The 22,975-nt window shown below is 45.9% G+C and overlaps 1 protein-coding gene across 1 annotated transcript in view; it reads right to left on the bottom strand.

The window, feature by feature from the left end:
- Nucleotides 1-22,975, bottom strand: part of DSCAM (DS cell adhesion molecule) — a 95,033-nt gene that overhangs the window by 42,257 nt on the left and 29,801 nt on the right. Inside the window, exon 4 of the mRNA XM_088456952.1 lies at nucleotides 4,747-4,896. Coding sequence (XP_088313078.1) covers nucleotides 4,747-4,896 — 150 coding nt within the window. The remainder of the gene's footprint in view (nucleotides 1-4,746; nucleotides 4,897-22,975) is intronic.

The following is a 22,975-nucleotide window of genomic DNA, read 5'->3' on the forward strand; positions in this document are numbered from 1 at the left end:
CCTGTAAGAGAATTCCCTCACGTTCTGGAAATGTCAGAGCCACTGCAGAGAGGTGGTATATTTTTAGCCTGGCTAGACAGAGCCGCTTCTAGTGAGAAATAAAATGGCTTTTAACCCCAAAAAATACAAGGAGAAACGTCCTATTCTTCTATAGTGTTCCACCGCACCCTGCTGTGATATTTGTACAGCGGAATCCTCAGCACCGAATAGCTCTGCTTTCTATGTGGAAAGTAATAACATCATTTGAAATAGTCTCCAGGGAAAAAGGCATGTTCAGGTATTGAAGGGGCGACCGCAACTCTGTCCCGGCACCTCAACAAAATGATAAATGCAAGCGAAAATATTTATTTTTGCATTGCGAGTTGGAGAGAAATTATCACATCACTATCGCATTGAAAAATGACCTGTTTTTTTTTTATTTTGTGTGATTTATTACTGTATATTATATTGGTTAGCGACTAAACAGTTTGGCATTTTTTTTCGATGGTTAATAAATTTTATATTTTTTTTTATTGTTAAAGTGACTATTTTATAATAGTATAAATGTTAAATTCAATCTTTTGTGTATTGTACCGCTTTATATAAATAAAAGCAAAAACTTTTGTTAAAAAAAAATATGGATTGTAATAAATATGCCCCTTTGTCCTGGATGACGGTGGCCAGGGCTATCGTTTATTGATATATAAAACACAAGTGATGCGAATATATGTATAAACTCATTCAAATAATATCTGCATCAACACCGAGTTCTTACATCACCATTGTGTTCTGTTGCCATCAATTAAGTGTTCATTAATAATTAATAAACCTTGGAGTAATTCACCTCTAATATTCTATAAATTATTACAGGTACAGTAACCTCAGATTTCTGTCACCTGCCCTTATAGGTCCATTGAACTATTCAATGACTTATAATATCCATATTATTTGCAGCAGAAGGTATATATGAAATAAAGAATACGGCACACATTAATGAATAATGAATAAAAGCTGTCTCCAGACACTCTACAATATCCGGAGATATCGGGTGTTTTGCTTGGTGTGATACCTGATAAATATCCAATCAAAATGGATGAGGTCACCAGCGAAAGAGGATCGCCTTCGGCCTGTGGGTGTTCTGACCTCACTAACAGGCCCCAGTGAAGCTGTAACTGATCCGGCAGCACAAATTGGACAGCGATCCCGTCTCTGGGAGCACTGGCCCGGGGCATGGCCAGCTTTAAGGTGGTTTCCATGTTCAGAGGGGATTGTCTTACAGAAGGATCTCTTTATTTCCGTTGCACTGAGCTAGAAAGATCTGGTGTGTTGCACAGACCTGAGCTGATCTGTCTGTCTCTTATCACAGTGATCGATGTATGTGCCTTATGCTACGCACATCCTTGCCAAGGCTGCTGAGAAAGTGGAAAACTATTTTCAGGAAGGACAGGATGCATTCACCAACCTCGGCAGCTCACCGGCGCATTAAAACTGTTCCCTAACTGCTAGATGACTTGCTTCTACCTTATCCAGCCACTTCAGTCCTTCACAATACTGTCCCTTCATTTGATAACCCCCAACCCCTCTACTATTAAATGTCACATGCATATTATGAAGACAGGTACAGCTGTGTCATACAACTGGCCTGGCTGGGTGGGGTACGGTATGCCGGCGTTCGAGATCCCGGCGGTCAGAATCCCAATGCCGGCATCCCAACTAGGTTACCATCCCGACAACTCGAGGCAAGTATACCTAACCCTCCCTCCCCAAGGCCTAAACCTAACCTCCACTAGTGTCTAAACCTAACCCTCCCAGATGCCTAAACCTAACCCTCCCCCCTTAATGCCTAATCCTAAACCACCCCTAGTGCCTAACCCCAACTCTCCCCCAACCCTGCTACTTACCTACGGGATTCTGGCTGTCAGGATGCTGGTGCCGGTATTCCGATGAGTATTGGGATTCCGACGCGGCATTCTGACCGCCGGAATCCCCGCTGTAGGGATATTGAACGTATCCCACCTGGCCTTAATATGCCATGCAGAACAAGACGCCTGTCACGAGTGAGCCGCTGGGTCCCGTGCTTGCATCAAGTGTTTTTTCCTCCCAAAAATGTGTTTTATTAATAATGAATGGGACAAACAGATTTGAGACTGCACTGATTAATTTCATATGCAACACTTATATATCTGTGTTCGACTGAGTCTGTATACGAAGCACCATGGACCTTGGCTAAGACACATTTTGGCAAAAAAAAGAACACTCAAAGGGCGGAATTCAATTGTTTTCATCCCCTATCGCGCCTGACGGAGCTATTCTATTCTTGCTCCTGTCGGGCACAATCAGCTGCCAAGCGCTACATTTCAGCTCGCAGCCCCTGGGAGATGAGAGCTGAAATGTGCGAAAAGTTACATGTTTGGGCGCCCAAACATCACTTTTCGCGATCGCGCCCAGCACTTTGGTCGGGTTTAGCTGCTTTACGCGGCTAAACCTGACCTCTATGGGCGCGATCAGCGCGAAGAACGGCAGCAATTGAATGGCGGCCCGCGATCTCCTGTCACTTTAGACGGGAGATCCGGACCGCGTAATCAATTGAATTCCGCCCAAAGAAAGCAGTTTTATCTGGTTCTTGGCGTGCCGAGCAGGGCTTTTTGACATGAATGCAGCTATAGTGTATGAGGACCCATTTGTAATATGGGGTAAATACAGTACTGATGAGAATATAGTTGATCAACTCTATAATGATCTGCTGAGATTACTGATGTCACTATGTTCACACTCCCAAGCTGCCGGCATGTGCAAAAGCATTCATTATTTCCGGCACGCTGCATCCCGCATGATCCACAGTCATTACTAACGAGATAAAAAATGCAAGAGTATAATTCAGTCTTGCAAACAGTTTTTCAGACTTTCAATCAATTAATCATACTGCTGAGAGCTTTAGAAAATAACCCAATTTATTATTAAATGTTATTCCAGTGGATTAATTGAATAAAAGACATTTACCAGGCTGTAACTTAGCAAATTAATTAATGCAGCTCCACTGTGCAATACGTCATACCCCCCATACTGAGAAATCAGGAAAGGGTTCAGCAGAGCAGAGGCTGTCCGGCTCTATAGCCAACTGCAATCACCCATATTGTGACTGTCCATTCACAGTAACCCAACTGGGAAACAATCAACATTTGTGCGGTTCCCTGAAAGTCAGGTAACGATCAATATTGTTTTATCATGGTGTGGATTTTTGCCTGCTAAACACTCGTTAGTAGGACAGGCGTCTGAAAAGCCACACGTGATTGTGTTACGGTGATAGCTTGCTTTTCAACGTTAGGTAAATTGCAGTAACGTGCAGTGAGGTCAATGGCTGGGGAGGCACTCATGGAGATGGGTCTGAGTGCTGGGAGCCTGTCTCACCCCCTACTCATTATAACTCTTCAGTGTCAATTGATTCTCCTAATGCATCACTGTGTCTTCTCTTGCTGCTGCTACCGATCTCTAAACACTGCAGTGCACTTACTGGTCACATGACACATCCAAAGTGTCCATCGGTGCTCAGAGGCATGCCTCTCTTAGCTATCTTTCTGTGCAGCTTTCTGCCCGTGGTGTCTCCCCGCCCCCAGCTCTGCAAGCAGTGTCTGACTATAGAGAAGAGAAGCTGAGCTGTTACTGCCTCATTTCTTGTCTCCCTGCTGTCCCAGGGAGCTCCACAAAGCTGGTGCGTGTTAACTATAGAAATGATTACAATAAACAAAGAAGATTTTTATAAATTATAAATATCTTCTTTGTATTATTCTAATTATTTTTTATATCAAATCTCAGGAGTATGACAGAGGAGGCTCTGCCTGCCCTGCCTGGAAGTCCCTGAAAAATTGCGGGAAGCCTCTGTCTCCATGGAGGTTTACAGGGAAGGGGGCAAGCAGGGCTAAGTAGGCGAGCACCAGAGAAATCTTTGATTTTTTTTCATGTTAACCTTTTAATAAATTGAGAAAAGTTAAATAAAGTTATATAGTTCTAAAGTTAATAGCTTGCTACCCATGTATCAGAACTATTTGCTCCCTAGAGCCATTACTGTCATTATTTGCCCATAATACGAGAAATAGCTTCAGGTCCTTCGCATTCAAATTCCAATATGAAACTCATCCACACAGGAAAGCTAGTCTTTCCCAAAGCCATGTGAAAAAGGCCTTCTAATAAAAATGCTTCGCTTCATGGTAGGGGACATGGCGGTGGAATATAGTGCCTCTCCACATGCCTGTAATTAAATCCTTTCTAATTTCCTTACTGCTACTTTCACCAACTATATTGCTTTGTTTTCCCATCTTACTATTTGTGTTTTTCACCATGGCAGAATTGTGTATATTTGCTGCCCTTTGATACAATACAGAACAGCTTTGGACACAGTAATGTAGATGTGGTCTGTGTTATACCCAAGGGCATCTAAATTATGTTGGTCACATAAGGATGAATAAATGTATTAAATAAAAGAGTCAGGATGGTAGGTACAAACTAATGAATTTGCCTGCTGATGTAAAATCCTCTTATTACAAAAGTTTAACTCGGGAAGTGATACCAGTCCTGAAAAATATATTTTCATCCTGTATATATACTGTATACTCACACACATATTATAGATAGATAAATAGATAGACTGATGTGAATGTCTAAATGTTGTTTGTAAAGCCCTTCGTATTGTGGGCACTATATAATGGTAATAATAATAATAAAAAATATTTTAGAAATGATAAAACAACAAGACAATGCAATTATACTCACTTGTTCCCGGTCGAGCATCTGAAACATCTACCAAGGGCCCGGTAGCCTGCGACACGGACTGGTAATGGACTGTGTGAGTAACCGTTAACGACTTCTGTTTTGATGACTCTCCGAAATCAGCATCAGTCAATAGCACCGTAGATCTGTCATCTTAAAGCGAGAGAAGATTTAATGTTAGGGGGAAGATTTAAGGTGGTGTTTGAAGAGCTTAAAAACCTTAATGCTAGCATAATAGAAAGCTAGTCTGGCAAGCTGTTAGCTGATTTAAAGCCATGCTCCTTACAATGATTAAAAAGTGTATTTAACACAGAACCTCTTGCAATCCTGCCATATTTTACGTGTGCAAAAACGCTAGAATAAATTGCTTGCTGTCTCGTATAAATCTCGTCTCCGGAAAGTAGCGATCCATGATTGCTGAAGAAATGGCAGCAGTAACCCGGCTGCTTTGCTTACAAAGCAAGAGGGACCATCAAACGAGAGAGAAGGATGTTCTTATCAGCCTGGCCATTAGCAGACACAAACGCCTTACACTTTCTGTATTGCAGAGAGGGACAAATTGCAAAGTATTAATTAAAGCAAAAAACTTTCCTCACGCTGAGCCTCTGTGAACCCTGGCTCTGGAGCGTAGCAATGTTTACATGTGGTTCTATATATATCACATCACTTCAATACAGGATCTGGGAGATGAAATAAGGCAATGTTTGAGGTCAAATATATTATACTTAATAAGGCACATTTGTCTGGGGTACCAGATAGGCAAGAGACAACTGAAAAAAACCCCAGAACAAATATGATACATGTTACAATGGTACTGTATAATAAGCTGTCATTTCTCCTTCAAACATCCAGTGGTGGATTTCACCTAGGTCTTGCATGACAGCAGAACCCCCCCACCACCACCACCCAGTGAATCCAAGGCTGTCTCAGTGGGAGATACTTTCTCCCATTGGGACCACCAGTCCGGTTTGCAATTAGCAGAGAGAGCGCTTTAAATGGGGTCTAGCCGGTGCAGACCTTAAACGTCTCAGCTGCTTTTCAGTATTTGGAATCGTGAACCTGCGCATGTGCACAGAACAGATGCACACACAGGCAAAAGACAGACACTCCTGGGAGTTACAGGTAGGAGTCGCTGCTGATCATTACCCAGACACATATACTACTGTTCTCTCCTGGTGTAACCCAGGCACATATACTACTGTTCTCTCCTGGTGTAACCCAGGCACATATACTACTGTTCTCTCCTGGTGTAACCCAGGCACATATACTACTGTTCTCTCCTGGTGTAACCCAGGCACATATACTACTGTTCTCTCCTGGTGTAACCCAGGCACATATACTACTGCTCTCTCCTGGTGTAACCCAGGCACATATACTACTGTTCTCTCCTGGTGTAACCCAGGCACATATACTACTGTTCTCTCCTGGTGTAATCCAGGCACATATACTACTGTTCTCTCCTGGTGTAACCCAGGCACATATACTACTGTTCTCTCCTGGTGTAACCCAGGCACATATACTACTGTTCTCTCCTGGTGTAACCCAGGCACATATACTACTGTTCTCTCCTGGTGTAACCCAGGCACATACACTACTGTTCTCTCCTGGTGTAATCCAGGCACATATACTACTGTTCTCTCCTGGTGTAACCCAGGCACATATACTACTGTTCTCTCCTGGTGTAACCCAGGCACATATACTACTGTTCTCTCCTGGTGTAACCCAGGCACATACACTACTGTTCTCTCCTGGTGTAACCCAGGCACATATACTACTGTTCTCTCCTGGTGTAACCCAGGCACATATACTACTGTTCTCTCCTGGTGTAACCCAGGCACATATACTACTGTTCTCTCCTGGTGTAACCCAGGCACATATACTACTGTTCTCTCCTGGTGTAACCCAGGCACATATACTACTGTTCTCTCCTGGTGTAACCCAGGCACATATACTACTGCTCTCTCCTGGTGTAACCCAGGCACATATACTACTGTTCTCTCCTGGTGTAACCCAGGCACATATACTACTGTTCTCTCCTGGTGTAACCCAGGCACATATACTACTGTTCTCTCCTGGTGTAATCCAGGCACATATACTACTGTTCTCTCCTGGTGTAACCCAGGCACATATACTACTGTTCTCTCCTGGTGTAACCCAGGCACATATACTACTGTTCTCTCCTGGTGTAACCCAGGCACATATACTACTGTTCTCTCCTGGTGTAACCCAGGCACATACACTACTGTTCTCTCCTGGTGTAATCCAGGCACATATACTACTGTTCTCTCCTGGTGTAACCCAGGCACATATACTACTGTTCTCTCCTGGTGTAACCCAGGCACATATACTACTGTTCTCTCCTGGTGTAACCCAGGCACATATACTACTGTTCTCTCCTGGTGTAACCCAGGCACATATACTACTGTTCTCTCCTGGTGTAACCCAGGCACATATACTACTGTTCTCTCCTGGTGTAACCCAGGCACATATACTACTGTTCTCTCCTGGTGTAACCCAGGCACATATATTACTGCTCTCTCCTGGTGTAACCCAGGCACATATACTACTGTTCTCTCCTGGTGTAACCCAGGCACATATATTACTGCTCTCTCCTGGTGTAACCCAGGCACATATACTACTGTTCTCTCCTGGTGTAACCCAGGCACATATATTACTGCTCTCTCCTGGTGTAACCCAGGCACATATACTACTGTTCTCTCCTGGTGTAACCCAGGCACATATACTACTGTTCTCTCCTGGTGTAACCCAGGCGCATATGATACTGTTCTCTCCTGGTGTAACCCAGACACATATGCTACTGTTCTATCCTGGTGTAACCCAGGCGCATATGCTACTGTTCTCTCCTGGTGTAACCCAGGCACATATACTACTGTTCTCTCCTGGTGTAACCCAGGCACATATACTACTGTTCTCTCCTGGTGTAACCCAGGCACATATACTACTGTTCTCTCCTGGTGTAACCCAGGCACATATACTACTGTTCTCTCCTGGTGTAACCCAGGCACATATACTACTGTTCTCTCCTGGTGTAACCCAGGCACATATACTACTGTTCTCTCCTGGTGTAACCCAGGCACATATACTACTGTTCTCTCCTGGTGTAACCCAGGCACATATACTACTGTTCTCTCCTGGTGTAACCCAGGCACATATACTACTGTTCTCTCCTGGTGTAACCCAGGCGCATATACTACTGTTCTCTCCTGGTGTAACCCAGACACATATACTACTGTTCTCTCCTGGTGTAACCCAGGCACATATACTACTGTTCTCTCCTGGTGTAACCCAGGCGCATATACTACTGTTCTCTCCTGGTGTAATCCAGGCACATATACTACTGTTCTCTCCTGGTGTAACCCAGGCACATATACTACTGTTCTCTCCTGGTGTAATCCAGGCACATATACTACTGTTCTCTCCTGGTGTAACCCAGGCACATATACTACTGTTCTCTCCTAGTGTACCCCAGGCACATATACTACTGTTCTCTCCTGGTGTAACCCAGGCACATATACTACTGTTCTCTCCTGGTGTAACCCAGGCACATATACTACTGTTCTCTCCTGGTGTAACCCAGGCACATATACTACTGTTCTCTCCTGGTGTACCCCAGGCACATATACTACTGTTCTCTCCTAGTGTACCCCAGGCACATATACTACTGTTCTCTCCTGGTGTAACCCAGGCACATATACTACTGTTCTCTCCTGGTGTAACCCAGGCACATATACTACTGTTCTCTCCTGGTGTAACCCAGACACATATACTACTGTTCTCTCCTGGTGTAACCCAGGCACATATACTACTGTTCTCTCCTGGTGTAACCCAGGCGCATATGCTACTGTTCTCTCCTGGTGTAACCCAGGCGCATATGATACTGTTCTCTCCTGGTGTAACCCAGACACATATGCTACTGTTCTATCCTGGTGTAACTCAGGTGCATATACTATTGTCTCCTGGTGTAACCCAGGCACATATACTACTGTTCTATCCTGGAGTAACCCAGACACATATGCTACTGTTCTCTCCTGGTGTAACGCAGGCACATATACTACTGTTCTCTCCTGGTGTAACTCAGGTACATACACTACTGTTCTCTCCTGGTATAACCCAGGCACATATGATACTGTTCTATCCTGGTGTAACGCAGGCACATATACTACTGTTCTCTCCTGGTGTAACCCAGACACATATGCTACTGTTCTCTCCTGGTGTAACCCAGGCACATATACTACTGCTCTCTCCTGGTGTAACCCAGGCACATATACTACTGTTCTATCCTGGTGTAACCCAGGCACATATGCTACTGTTCTCTCCTGGTGTAACCCAGGCGCATATACTACTGTTCTCTCCTGGTGTAATCCAGGCACATATACTACTGTTCTCTCCTGGTGTAACCCAGGCACATATACTACTGTTCTCTCCTGGTGTAACCCAGGCACATATACTACTGTTCTCTCCTGGTGTAACCCAGGCGCATATACTACTGTTCTCTCCTGGTGTAACCCAGACACATATACTACTGTTCTCTCCTGGTGTAACCCAGGCACATATACTACTGTTCTCTCCTGGTGTAACCCAGGCACATACACTACTGTTCTCTCCTGGTGTAACCCAGGCACATATACTACTGTTCTCTCCTGGTGTAACCCAGGCACATATACTACTGTTCTCTCCTGGTGTAACCCAGGCACATATACTACTGCTCTCTCCTGGTGTAACCCAGGCACATATACTACTGTTCTCTCCTGGTGTAACCCAGGCACATATACTACTGTTCTCTCCTGGTGTAACCCAGGCACATATACTACTGTTCTCTCCTGGTGTAATCCAGGCACATATACTACTGTTCTCTCCTGGTGTAACCCAGGCACATATACTACTGTTCTCTCCTGGTGTAACCCAGGCACATATACTACTGTTCTCTCCTGGTGTAACCCAGGCACATATACTACTGTTCTCTCCTGGTGTAACCCAGGCACATACACTACTGTTCTCTCCTGGTGTAATCCAGGCACATATACTACTGTTCTCTCCTGGTGTAACCCAGGCACATATACTACTGTTCTCTCCTGGTGTAACCCAGGCACATATACTACTGTTCTCTCCTGGTGTAACCCAGGCACATATACTACTGTTCTCTCCTGGTGTAACCCAGGCACATATACTACTGTTCTCTCCTGGTGTAACCCAGGCACATATACTACTGTTCTCTCCTGGTGTAACCCAGGCACATATACTACTGTTCTCTCCTGGTGTAACCCAGGCACATATATTACTGCTCTCTCCTGGTGTAACCCAGGCACATATACTACTGTTCTCTCCTGGTGTAACCCAGGCACATATATTACTGCTCTCTCCTGGTGTAACCCAGGCACATATACTACTGTTCTCTCCTGGTGTAACCCAGGCACATATATTACTGCTCTCTCCTGGTGTAACCCAGGCACATATACTACTGTTCTCTCCTGGTGTAACCCAGGCACATATACTACTGTTCTCTCCTGGTGTAACCCAGGCGCATATGATACTGTTCTCTCCTGGTGTAACCCAGACACATATGCTACTGTTCTATCCTGGTGTAACCCAGGCGCATATGCTACTGTTCTCTCCTGGTGTAACCCAGGCACATATACTACTGTTCTCTCCTGGTGTAACCCAGGCACATATACTACTGTTCTCTCCTGGTGTAACCCAGGCACATATACTACTGTTCTCTCCTGGTGTAACCCAGGCACATATACTACTGTTCTCTCCTGGTGTAACCCAGGCACATATACTACTGTTCTCTCCTGGTGTAACCCAGGCACATATACTACTGTTCTCTCCTGGTGTAACCCAGGCACATATACTACTGTTCTCTCCTGGTGTAACCCAGGCACATATACTACTGTTCTCTCCTGGTGTAACCCAGGCACATATACTACTGTTCTCTCCTGGTGTAACCCAGGCGCATATACTACTGTTCTCTCCTGGTGTAACCCAGACACATATACTACTGTTCTCTCCTGGTGTAACCCAGGCACATATACTACTGTTCTCTCCTGGTGTAACCCAGGCGCATATACTACTGTTCTCTCCTGGTGTAATCCAGGCACATATACTACTGTTCTCTCCTGGTGTAACCCAGGCACATATACTACTGTTCTCTCCTGGTGTAATCCAGGCACATATACTACTGTTCTCTCCTGGTGTAACCCAGGCACATATACTACTGTTCTCTCCTAGTGTACCCCAGGCACATATACTACTGTTCTCTCCTGGTGTAACCCAGGCACATATACTACTGTTCTCTCCTGGTGTAACCCAGGCACATATACTACTGTTCTCTCCTGGTGTAACCCAGGCACATATACTACTGTTCTCTCCTGGTGTACCCCAGGCACATATACTACTGTTCTCTCCTAGTGTACCCCAGGCACATATACTACTGTTCTCTCCTGGTGTAACCCAGGCACATATACTACTGTTCTCTCCTGGTGTAACCCAGGCACATATACTACTGTTCTCTCCTGGTGTAACCCAGACACATATACTACTGTTCTCTCCTGGTGTAACCCAGGCACATATACTACTGTTCTCTCCTGGTGTAACCCAGGCGCATATGCTACTGTTCTCTCCTGGTGTAACCCAGGCGCATATGATACTGTTCTCTCCTGGTGTAACCCAGACACATATGCTACTGTTCTATCCTGGTGTAACTCAGGTGCATATACTATTGTCTCCTGGTGTAACCCAGGCACATATACTACTGTTCTATCCTGGAGTAACCCAGACACATATGCTACTGTTCTCTCCTGGTGTAACGCAGGCACATATACTACTGTTCTCTCCTGGTGTAACTCAGGTACATACACTACTGTTCTCTCCTGGTATAACCCAGGCACATATGATACTGTTCTATCCTGGTGTAACGCAGGCACATATACTACTGTTCTCTCCTGGTGTAACCCAGACACATATGCTACTGTTCTCTCCTGGTGTAACCCAGGCACATATACTACTGCTCTCTCCTGGTGTAACCCAGGCACATATACTACTGTTCTATCCTGGTGTAACCCAGGCACATATGCTACTGTTCTCTCCTGGTGTAACCCAGGCGCATATACTACTGTTCTCTCCTGGTGTAATCCAGGCACATATACTACTGTTCTCTCCTGGTGTAACCCAGGCACATATACTACTGTTCTCTCCTGGTGTAACCCAGGCACATATACTACTGTTCTCTCCTGGTGTAACCCAGGCGCATATACTACTGTTCTCTCCTGGTGTAACCCAGACACATATACTACTGTTCTCTCCTGGTGTAACCCAGGCACATATACTACTGTTCTCTCCTGGTGTAACCCAGGCACATACACTACTGTTCTCTCCTGGTGTAACCCAGGCACATATACTACTGTTCTCTCCTGGTGTAACCCAGGCACATATACTACTGTTCTCTCCTGGTGTAACCCAGGCACATATACTACTGCTCTCTCCTGGTGTAACCCAGGCACATATACTACTGTTCTCTCCTGGTGTAACCCAGGCACATATACTACTGTTCTCTCCTGGTGTAACCCAGGCACATATACTACTGTTCTCTCCTGGTGTAATCCAGGCACATATACTACTGTTCTCTCCTGGTGTAACCCAGGCACATATACTACTGTTCTCTCCTGGTGTAACCCAGGCACATATACTACTGTTCTCTCCTGGTGTAACCCAGGCACATATACTACTGTTCTCTCCTGGTGTAACCCAGGCACATACACTACTGTTCTCTCCTGGTGTAATCCAGGCACATATACTACTGTTCTCTCCTGGTGTAACCCAGGCACATATACTACTGTTCTCTCCTGGTGTAACCCAGGCACATATACTACTGTTCTCTCCTGGTGTAACCCAGGCACATATACTACTGTTCTCTCCTGGTGTAACCCAGGCACATATACTACTGTTCTCTCCTGGTGTAACCCAGGCACATATACTACTGTTCTCTCCTGGTGTAACCCAGGCACATATACTACTGTTCTCTCCTGGTGTAACCCAGGCACATATATTACTGCTCTCTCCTGGTGTAACCCAGGCACATATACTACTGTTCTCTCCTGGTGTAACCCAGGCACATATATTACTGCTCTCTCCTGGTGTAACCCAGGCACATATACTACTGTTCTCTCCTGGTGTAACCCAGGCACATATATTACTGCTCTCTCCTGGTGTAACCCAGGCACATATACTACTGTTCTCTCCTGGTGTAACCCAGGCACATATACTACTGTTCTCTCCTGGTGTAACCCAGGCGCATATGATACTGTTCTCTCCTGGTGTAACCCAGACACATATGCTACTGTTCTATCCTGGTGTAACCCAGGCGCATATGCTACTGTTCTCTCCTGGTGTAACCCAGGCACATATACTACTGTTCTCTCCTGGTGTAACCCAGGCACATATACTACTGTTCTCTCCTGGTGTAACCCAGGCACATATACTACTGTTCTCTCCTGGTGTAACCCAGGCACATATACTACTGTTCTCTCCTGGTGTAACCCAGGCACATATACTACTGTTCTCTCCTGGTGTAACCCAGGCACATATACTACTGTTCTCTCCTGGTGTAACCCAGGCACATATACTACTGTTCTCTCCTGGTGTAACCCAGGCACATATACTACTGTTCTCTCCTGGTGTAACCCAGGCACATATACTACTGTTCTCTCCTGGTGTAACCCAGGCGCATATACTACTGTTCTCTCCTGGTGTAACCCAGACACATATACTACTGTTCTCTCCTGGTGTAACCCAGGCACATATACTACTGTTCTCTCCTGGTGTAACCCAGGCGCATATACTACTGTTCTCTCCTGGTGTAATCCAGGCACATATACTACTGTTCTCTCCTGGTGTAACCCAGGCACATATACTACTGTTCTCTCCTGGTGTAATCCAGGCACATATACTACTGTTCTCTCCTGGTGTAACCCAGGCACATATACTACTGTTCTCTCCTAGTGTACCCCAGGCACATATACTACTGTTCTCTCCTGGTGTAACCCAGGCACATATACTACTGTTCTCTCCTGGTGTAACCCAGGCACATATACTACTGTTCTCTCCTGGTGTAACCCAGGCACATATACTACTGTTCTCTCCTGGTGTACCCCAGGCACATATACTACTGTTCTCTCCTAGTGTACCCCAGGCACATATACTACTGTTCTCTCCTGGTGTAACCCAGGCACATATACTACTGTTCTCTCCTGGTGTAACCCAGGCACATATACTACTGTTCTCTCCTGGTGTAACCCAGACACATATACTACTGTTCTCTCCTGGTGTAACCCAGGCACATATACTACTGTTCTCTCCTGGTGTAACCCAGGCGCATATGCTACTGTTCTCTCCTGGTGTAACCCAGGCGCATATGATACTGTTCTCTCCTGGTGTAACCCAGACACATATGCTACTGTTCTATCCTGGTGTAACTCAGGTGCATATACTATTGTCTCCTGGTGTAACCCAGGCACATATACTACTGTTCTATCCTGGAGTAACCCAGACACATATGCTACTGTTCTCTCCTGGTGTAACGCAGGCACATATACTACTGTTCTCTCCTGGTGTAACTCAGGTACATACACTACTGTTCTCTCCTGGTATAACCCAGGCACATATGATACTGTTCTATCCTGGTGTAACGCAGGCACATATACTACTGTTCTCTCCTGGTGTAACCCAGACACATATGCTACTGTTCTCTCCTGGTGTAACCCAGGCACATATACTACTGCTCTCTCCTGGTGTAACCCAGGCACATATACTACTGTTCTATCCTGGTGTAACCCAGGCACATATGCTACTGTTCTCTCCTGGTGTAACCCAGGCGCATATACTACTGTTCTCTCCTGGTGTAATCCAGGCACATATACTACTGTTCTCTCCTGGTGTAACCCAGGCACATATACTACTGTTCTCTCCTGGTGTAACCCAGGCACATATACTACTGTTCTCTCCTGGTGTAACCCAGGCGCATATACTACTGTTCTCTCCTGGTGTAACCCAGACACATATACTACTGTTCTCTCCTGGTGTAACCCAGGCACATATACTACTGTTCTCTCCTGGTGTAACCCAGGCACATACACTACTGTTCTCTCCTGGTGTAACCCAGGCACATATACTACTGTTCTCTCCTGGTGTAACCCAGGCACATATACTACTGTTCTCTCCTGGTGTAACCCAGGCACATATACTACTGTTCTCTCCTGGTGTAACCCAGGCACATATACTACTGTTCTCTCCTGGTGTAACCCAGGCACATATACTACTGTTCTCTCCTGGTGTAACCCAGGCACATATACTACTGTTCTCTCCTGGTGTAACCCAGGCACATATACTACTGTTCTCTCCTGGTGTAACCCAGGCACATATACTACTGTTCTCTCCTGGTGTAACCCAGGCACATATACTACTGTTCTCTCCTGGTGTAACCCAGGCACATATACTACTGTTCTCTCCTGGTGTAACCCAGGCACATATACTACTGTTCTCTCCTGGTGTAACCCAGGCACATATACTACTGTTCTCTCCTGGTGTAACCCAGGCACATATATTACTGCTCTCTCCTGGTGTAACCCAGGCACATATACTACTGTTCTCTCCTGGTGTAACCCAGGCACATATATTACTGCTCTCTCCTGGTGTAACCCAGGCACATATACTACTGTTCTCTCCTGGTGTAACCCAGGCACATATATTACTGCTCTCTCCTGGTGTAACCCAGGCACATATACTACTGTTCTCTCCTGGTGTAACCCAGGCACATATACTACTGTTCTCTCCTGGTGTAACCCAGGCGCATATGATACTGTTCTCTCCTGGTGTAACCCAGACACATATGCTACTGTTCTATCCTGGTGTAACCCAGGCGCATATGCTACTGTTCTCTCCTGGTGTAACCCAGGCACATATACTACTGTTCTCTCCTGGTGTAACCCAGGCACATATACTACTGTTCTCTCCTGGTGTAACCCAGGCACATATACTACTGTTCTCTCCTGGTGTAACCCAGGCACATATACTACTGTTCTCTCCTGGTGTAACCCAGGCACATATACTACTGTTCTCTCCTGGTGTAACCCAGGCACATATACTACTGTTCTCTCCTGGTGTAACCCAGGCACATATACTACTGTTCTCTCCTGGTGTAACCCAGGCACATATACTACTGTTCTCTCCTGGTGTAACCCAGGCACATATACTACTGTTCTCTCCTGGTGTAACCCAGGCGCATATACTACTGTTCTCTCCTGGTGTAACCCAGACACATATACTACTGTTCTCTCCTGGTGTAACCCAGGCACATATACTACTGTTCTCTCCTGGTGTAACCCAGGCGCATATACTACTGTTCTCTCCTGGTGTAATCCAGGCACATATACTACTGTTCTCTCCTGGTGTAACCCAGGCACATATACTACTGTTCTCTCCTGGTGTAATCCAGGCACATATACTACTGTTCTCTCCTGGTGTAACCCAGGCACATATACTACTGTTCTCTCCTAGTGTACCCCAGGCACATATACTACTGTTCTCTCCTGGTGTAACCCAGGCACATATACTACTGTTCTCTCCTGGTGTAACCCAGGCACATATACTACTGTTCTCTCCTGGTGTAACCCAGGCACATATACTACTGTTCTCTCCTGGTGTACCCCAGGCACATATACTACTGTTCTCTCCTAGTGTACCCCAGGCACATATACTACTGTTCTCTCCTGGTGTAACCCAGGCACATATACTACTGTTCTCTCCTGGTGTAACCCAGGCACATATACTACTGTTCTCTCCTGGTGTAACCCAGACACATATACTACTGTTCTCTCCTGGTGTAACCCAGGCACATATACTACTGTTCTCTCCTGGTGTAACCCAGGCGCATATGCTACTGTTCTCTCCTGGTGTAACCCAGGCGCATATGATACTGTTCTCTCCTGGTGTAACCCAGACACATATGCTACTGTTCTATCCTGGTGTAACTCAGGTGCATATACTATTGTCTCCTGGTGTAACCCAGGCACATATACTACTGTTCTATCCTGGAGTAACCCAGACACATATGCTACTGTTCTCTCCTGGTGTAACGCAGGCACATATACTACTGTTCTCTCCTGGTGTAACTCAGGTACATACACTACTGTTCTCTCCTGGTATAACCCAGGCACATATGATACTGTTCTATCCTGGTGTAACGCAGGCACATATACTACTGTTCTCTCCTGGTGTAACCCAGACACATATGCTACTGTTCTCTCCTGGTGTAACCCAGGCACATATACTACTGCTCTCTCCTGGTGTAACCCAGGCACATATACTACTGTTCTATCCTGGTGTAACCCAGGCACATATGCTACTGTTCTCTCCTGGTGTAACCCAGGCGCATATACTACTGTTCTCTCCTGGTGTAATCCAGGCACATATACTACTGTTCTCTCCTGGTGTAACCCAGGCACATATACTACTGTTCTCTCCTGGTGTAACCCAGGCACATATACTACTGTTCTCTCCTGGTGTAACCCAGGCGCATATACTACTGTTCTCTCCTGGTGTAACCCAGACACATATACTACTGTTCTCTCCTGGTGTAACCCAGGCACATATACTACTGTTCTCTCCTGGTGTAACCCAGGCGCATATACTACTGTTCTCTCCTGGTGTAATCCAGGCACATATACTACTGTTCTCTCCTGGTGTAACCCAGGCACATATACTACTGTTCTCTCCTGGTGTAATCCAGGCACATATACTACTGTTCTCTCCTGGTGTAACCCAGGCACATATACTACTGTTCTCTCCTAGTGTACCCCAGGCACATATACTACTGTTCTCTCCTGGTGTAACCCAGGCACATATACTACTGTTCTCTCCTGGTGTAACCCAGGCACATATACTACTGTTCTCTCCTGGTGTAACCCAGGCACATATACTACTGTTCTCTCCTGGTGTACCCCAGGCACATATACTACTGTTCTCTCCTAGTGTACCCCAGGCACATATACTACTGTTCTCTCCTGGTGTAACCCAGGCACATATACTACTGTTCTCTCCTGGTGTAACCCAGGCACATATACTACTGTTCTCTCCTGGTGTAACCCAGACACATATACTACTGTTCTCTCCTGGTGTAACCCAGGCACATATACTACTGTTCTCTCCTGGTGTAACCCAGGCGCATATGCTACTGTTCTCTCCTGGTGTAACCCAGGCGCATATGATACTGTTCTCTCCTGGTGTAACCCAGGCGCATATGATACTGTTCTCTCCTGGTGTAACCCAGACACATATGCTACTGTTCTATCCTGGTGTAACTCAGGTGCATATACTATTGTCTCCTGGTGTAACCCAGGCACATATACTACTGTTCTATCCTGGAGTAACCCAGACACATATGCTACTGTTCTCTCCTGGTGTAACGCAGGCACATATACTACTGTTCTCTCCTGGTGTAACTCAGGTACATACACTACTGTTCTCTCCTGGTATAACCCAGGCACATATGATACTGTTCTATCCTGGTGTAACGCAGGCACATATACTACTGTTCTCTCCTGGTGTAACCCAGACACATATGCTACTGTTCTCTCCTGGTGTAACCCAGGCACATATACTACTGCTCTCTCCTGGTGTAACCCAGGCACATATACTACTGTTCTATCCTGGTGTAACCCAGGCACATATGCTACTGTTCTCTCCTGGTGTAACCCAGGCGCATATACTACTGTTCTCTCCTGGTGTAATCCAGGCACATATACTACTGTTCTCTCCTGGTGTAACCCAGGCACATATACTACTGTTCTCTCCTGGTGTAACCCAGGCACATATACTACTGTTCTCTCCTGGTGTAACCCAGGCGCATATACTACTGTTCTCTCCTGGTGTAACCCAGACACATATACTACTGTTCTCTCCTGGTGTAACCCAGGCACATATACTACTGTTCTCTCCTGGTGTAACCCAGGCGCATATACTACTGTTCTCTCCTGGTGTAATCCAGGCACATATACTACTGTTCTCTCCTGGTGTAACCCAGGCACATATACTACTGTTCTCTCCTGGTGTAATCCAGGCACATATACTACTGTTCTCTCCTGGTGTAACCCAGGCACATATACTACTGTTCTCTCCTAGTGTACCCCAGGCACATATACTACTGTTCTCTCCTGGTGTAACCCAGGCACATATACTACTGTTCTCTCCTGGTGTAACCCAGGCACATATACTACTGTTCTCTCCTGGTGTAACCCAGGCACATATACTACTGTTCTCTCCTGGTGTACCCCAGGCACATATACTACTGTTCTCTCCTAGTGTACCCCAGGCACATATACTACTGTTCTCTCCTGGTGTAACCCAGGCACATATACTACTGTTCTCTCCTGGTGTAACCCAGGCACATATACTACTGTTCTCTCCTGGTGTAACCCAGACACATATACTACTGTTCTCTCCTGGTGTAACCCAGGCACATATACTACTGTTCTCTCCTGGTGTAACCCAGGCGCATATGCTACTGTTCTCTCCTGGTGTAACCCAGGCGCATATGATACTGTTCTCTCCTGGTGTAACCCAGACACATATGCTACTGTTCTATCCTGGTGTAACTCAGGTGCATATACTATTGTCTCCTGGTGTAACCCAGGCACATATACTACTGTTCTATCCTGGAGTAACCCAGACACATATGCTACTGTTCTCTCCTGGTGTAACGCAGGCACATATACTACTGTTCTCTCCTGGTGTAACTCAGGTACATACACTACTGTTCTCTCCTGGTATAACCCAGGCACATATGATACTGTTCTATCCTGGTGTAACGCAGGCACATATACTACTGTTCTCTCCTGGTGTAACCCAGACACATATGCTACTGTTCTCTCCTGGTGTAACCCAGGCACATATACTACTGCTCTCTCCTGGTGTAACCCAGGCACATATACTACTGTTCTATCCTGGTGTAACCCAGGCACATATGCTACTGTTCTCTCCTGGTGTAACCCAGGCGCATATACTACTGTTCTCTCCTGGTGTAATCCAGGCACATATACTACTGTTCTCTCCTGGTGTAACCCAGGCACATATACTACTGTTCTCTCCTGGTGTAACCCAGGCACATATACTACTGTTCTCTCCTGGTGTAACCCAGGCGCATATACTACTGTTCTCTCCTGGTGTAACCCAGACACATATACTACTGTTCTCTCCTGGTGTAACCCAGGCACATATACTACTGTTCTCTCCTGGTGTAACCCAGGCGCATATACTACTGTTCTCTCCTGGTGTAATCCAGGCACATATACTACTGTTCTCTCCTGGTGTAACCCAGGCACATATACTACTGTTCTCTCCTGGTGTAATCCAGGCACATATACTACTGTTCTCTCCTGGTGTAACCCAGGCACATATACTACTGTTCTCTCCTAGTGTACCCCAGGCACATATACTACTGTTCTCTCCTGGTGTAACCCAGGCACATATACTACTGTTCTCTCCTGGTGTAACCCAGGCACATATACTACTGTTCTCTCCTGGTGTAACCCAGGCACATATACTACTGTTCTCTCCTGGTGTACCCCAGGCACATATACTACTGTTCTCTCCTAGTGTACCCCAGGCACATATACTACTGTTCTCTCCTGGTGTAACCCAGGCACATATACTACTGTTCTCTCCTGGTGTAACCCAGGCACATATACTACTGTTCTCTCCTGGTGTAACCCAGACACATATACTACTGTTCTCTCCTGGTGTAACCCAGGCACATATACTACTGTTCTCTCCTGGTGTAACCCAGGCGCATATGCTACTGTTCTCTCCTGGTGTAACCCAGGCGCATATGATACTGTTCTCTCCTGGTGTAACCCAGGCGCATATGATACTGTTCTCTCCTGGTGTAACCCAGACACATATGCTACTGTTCTATCCTGGTGTAACTCAGGTGCATATACTATTGTCTCCTGGTGTAACCCAGGCACATATACTACTGTTCTATCCTGGAGTAACCCAGACACATATGCTACTGTTCTCTCCTGGTGTAACGCAGGCACATATACTACTGTTCTCTCCTGGTGTAACTCAGGTACATACACTACTGTTCTCTCCTGGTATAACCCAGGCACATATGATACTGTTCTATCCTGGTGTAACGCAGGCACATATACTACTGTTCTCTCCTGGTGTAACCCAGACACATATGCTACTGTTCTCTCCTGGTGTAACCCAGGCACATATACTACTGCTCTCTCCTGGTGTAACCCAGGCACATATACTACTGTTCTATCCTGGTGTAACCCAGGCACATATGCTACTGTTCTCTCCTGGTGTAACCCAGGCGCATATACTACTGTTCTCTCCTGGTGTAATCCAGGCACATATACTACTGTTCTCTCCTGGTGTAACCCAGGCACATATACTACTGTTCTCTCCTGGTGTAACCCAGGCACATATACTACTGTTCTCTCCTGGTGTAACCCAGGCGCATATACTACTGTTCTCTCCTGGTGTAACCCAGACACATATACTACTGTTCTCTCCTGGTGTAACCCAGGCACATATACTACTGTTCTCTCCTGGTGTAACCCAGGCGCATATACTACTGTTCTCTCCTGGTGTAATCCAGGCACATATACTACTGTTCTCTCCTGGTGTAACCCAGGCACATATACTACTGTTCTCTCCTGGTGTAATCCAGGCACATATACTACTGTTCTCTCCTGGTGTAACCCAGGCACATATACTACTGTTCTCTCCTAGTGTACCCCAGGCACATATACTACTGTTCTCTCCTGGTGTAACCCAGGCACATATACTACTGTTCTCTCCTGGTGTAACCCAGGCACATATACTACTGTTCTCTCCTGGTGTAACCCAGGCACATATACTACTGTTCTCTCCTGGTGTACCCCAGGCACATATACTACTGTTCTCTCCTAGTGTACCCCAGGCACATATACTACTGTTCTCTCCTGGTGTAACCCAGGCACATATACTACTGTTCTCTCCTGGTGTAACCCAGGCACATATACTACTGTTCTCTCCTGGTGTAACCCAGACACATATACTACTGTTCTCTCCTGGTGTAACCCAGGCACATATACTACTGTTCTCTCCTGGTGTAACCCAGGCGCATATGCTACTGTTCTCTCCTGGTGTAACCCAGGCGCATATGATACTGTTCTCTCCTGGTGTAACCCAGACACATATGCTACTGTTCTATCCTGGTGTAACTCAGGTGCATATACTATTGTCTCCTGGTGTAACCCAGGCACATATACTACTGTTCTATCCTGGAGTAACCCAGACACATATGCTACTGTTCTCTCCTGGTGTAACGCAGGCACATATACTACTGTTCTCTCCTGGTGTAACTCAGGTACATACACTACTGTTCTCTCCTGGTATAACCCAGGCACATATGATACTGTTCTATCCTGGTGTAACGCAGGCACATATACTACTGTTCTCTCCTGGTGTAACCCAGACACATATGCTACTGTTCTCTCCTGGTGTAACCCAGGCACATATACTACTGCTCTCTCCTGGTGTAACCCAGGCACATATACTACTGTTCTATCCTGGTGTAACCCAGGCACATATGCTACTGTTCTCTCCTGGTGTAACCCAGGCGCATATACTACTGTTCTCTCCTGGTGTAATCCAGGCACATATACTACTGTTCTCTCCTGGTGTAACCCAGGCACATATACTACTGTTCTCTCCTGGTGTAACCCAGGCACATATACTACTGTTCTCTCCTGGTGTAACCCAGGCGCATATACTACTGTTCTCTCCTGGTGTAACCCAGACACATATACTACTGTTCTCTCCTGGTGTAACCCAGGCACATATACTACTGTTCTCTCCTGGTGTAACCCAGGCGCATATACTACTGTTCTCTCCTGGTGTAATCCAGGCACATATACTACTGTTCTCTCCTGGTGTAACCCAGGCACATATACTACTGTTCTCTCCTGGTGTAATCCAGGCACATATACTACTGTTCTCTCCTGGTGTAACCCAGGCACATATACTACTGTTCTCTCCTAGTGTACCCCAGGCACATATACTACTGTTCTCTCCTGGTGTAACCCAGGCACATATACTACTGTTCTCTCCTGGTGTAACCCAGGCACATATACTACTGTTCTCTCCTGGTGTAACCCAGGCACAT

The sequence above is a fragment of the Taudactylus pleione genome, unplaced genomic scaffold (genome assembly GCF_031769625.1).
Source record: "Taudactylus pleione unplaced genomic scaffold, aTauple2 ptg000729l, whole genome shotgun sequence".
In the NCBI taxonomy this organism is placed as follows: domain Eukaryota; kingdom Metazoa; phylum Chordata; class Amphibia; order Anura; family Myobatrachidae; genus Taudactylus; species Taudactylus pleione.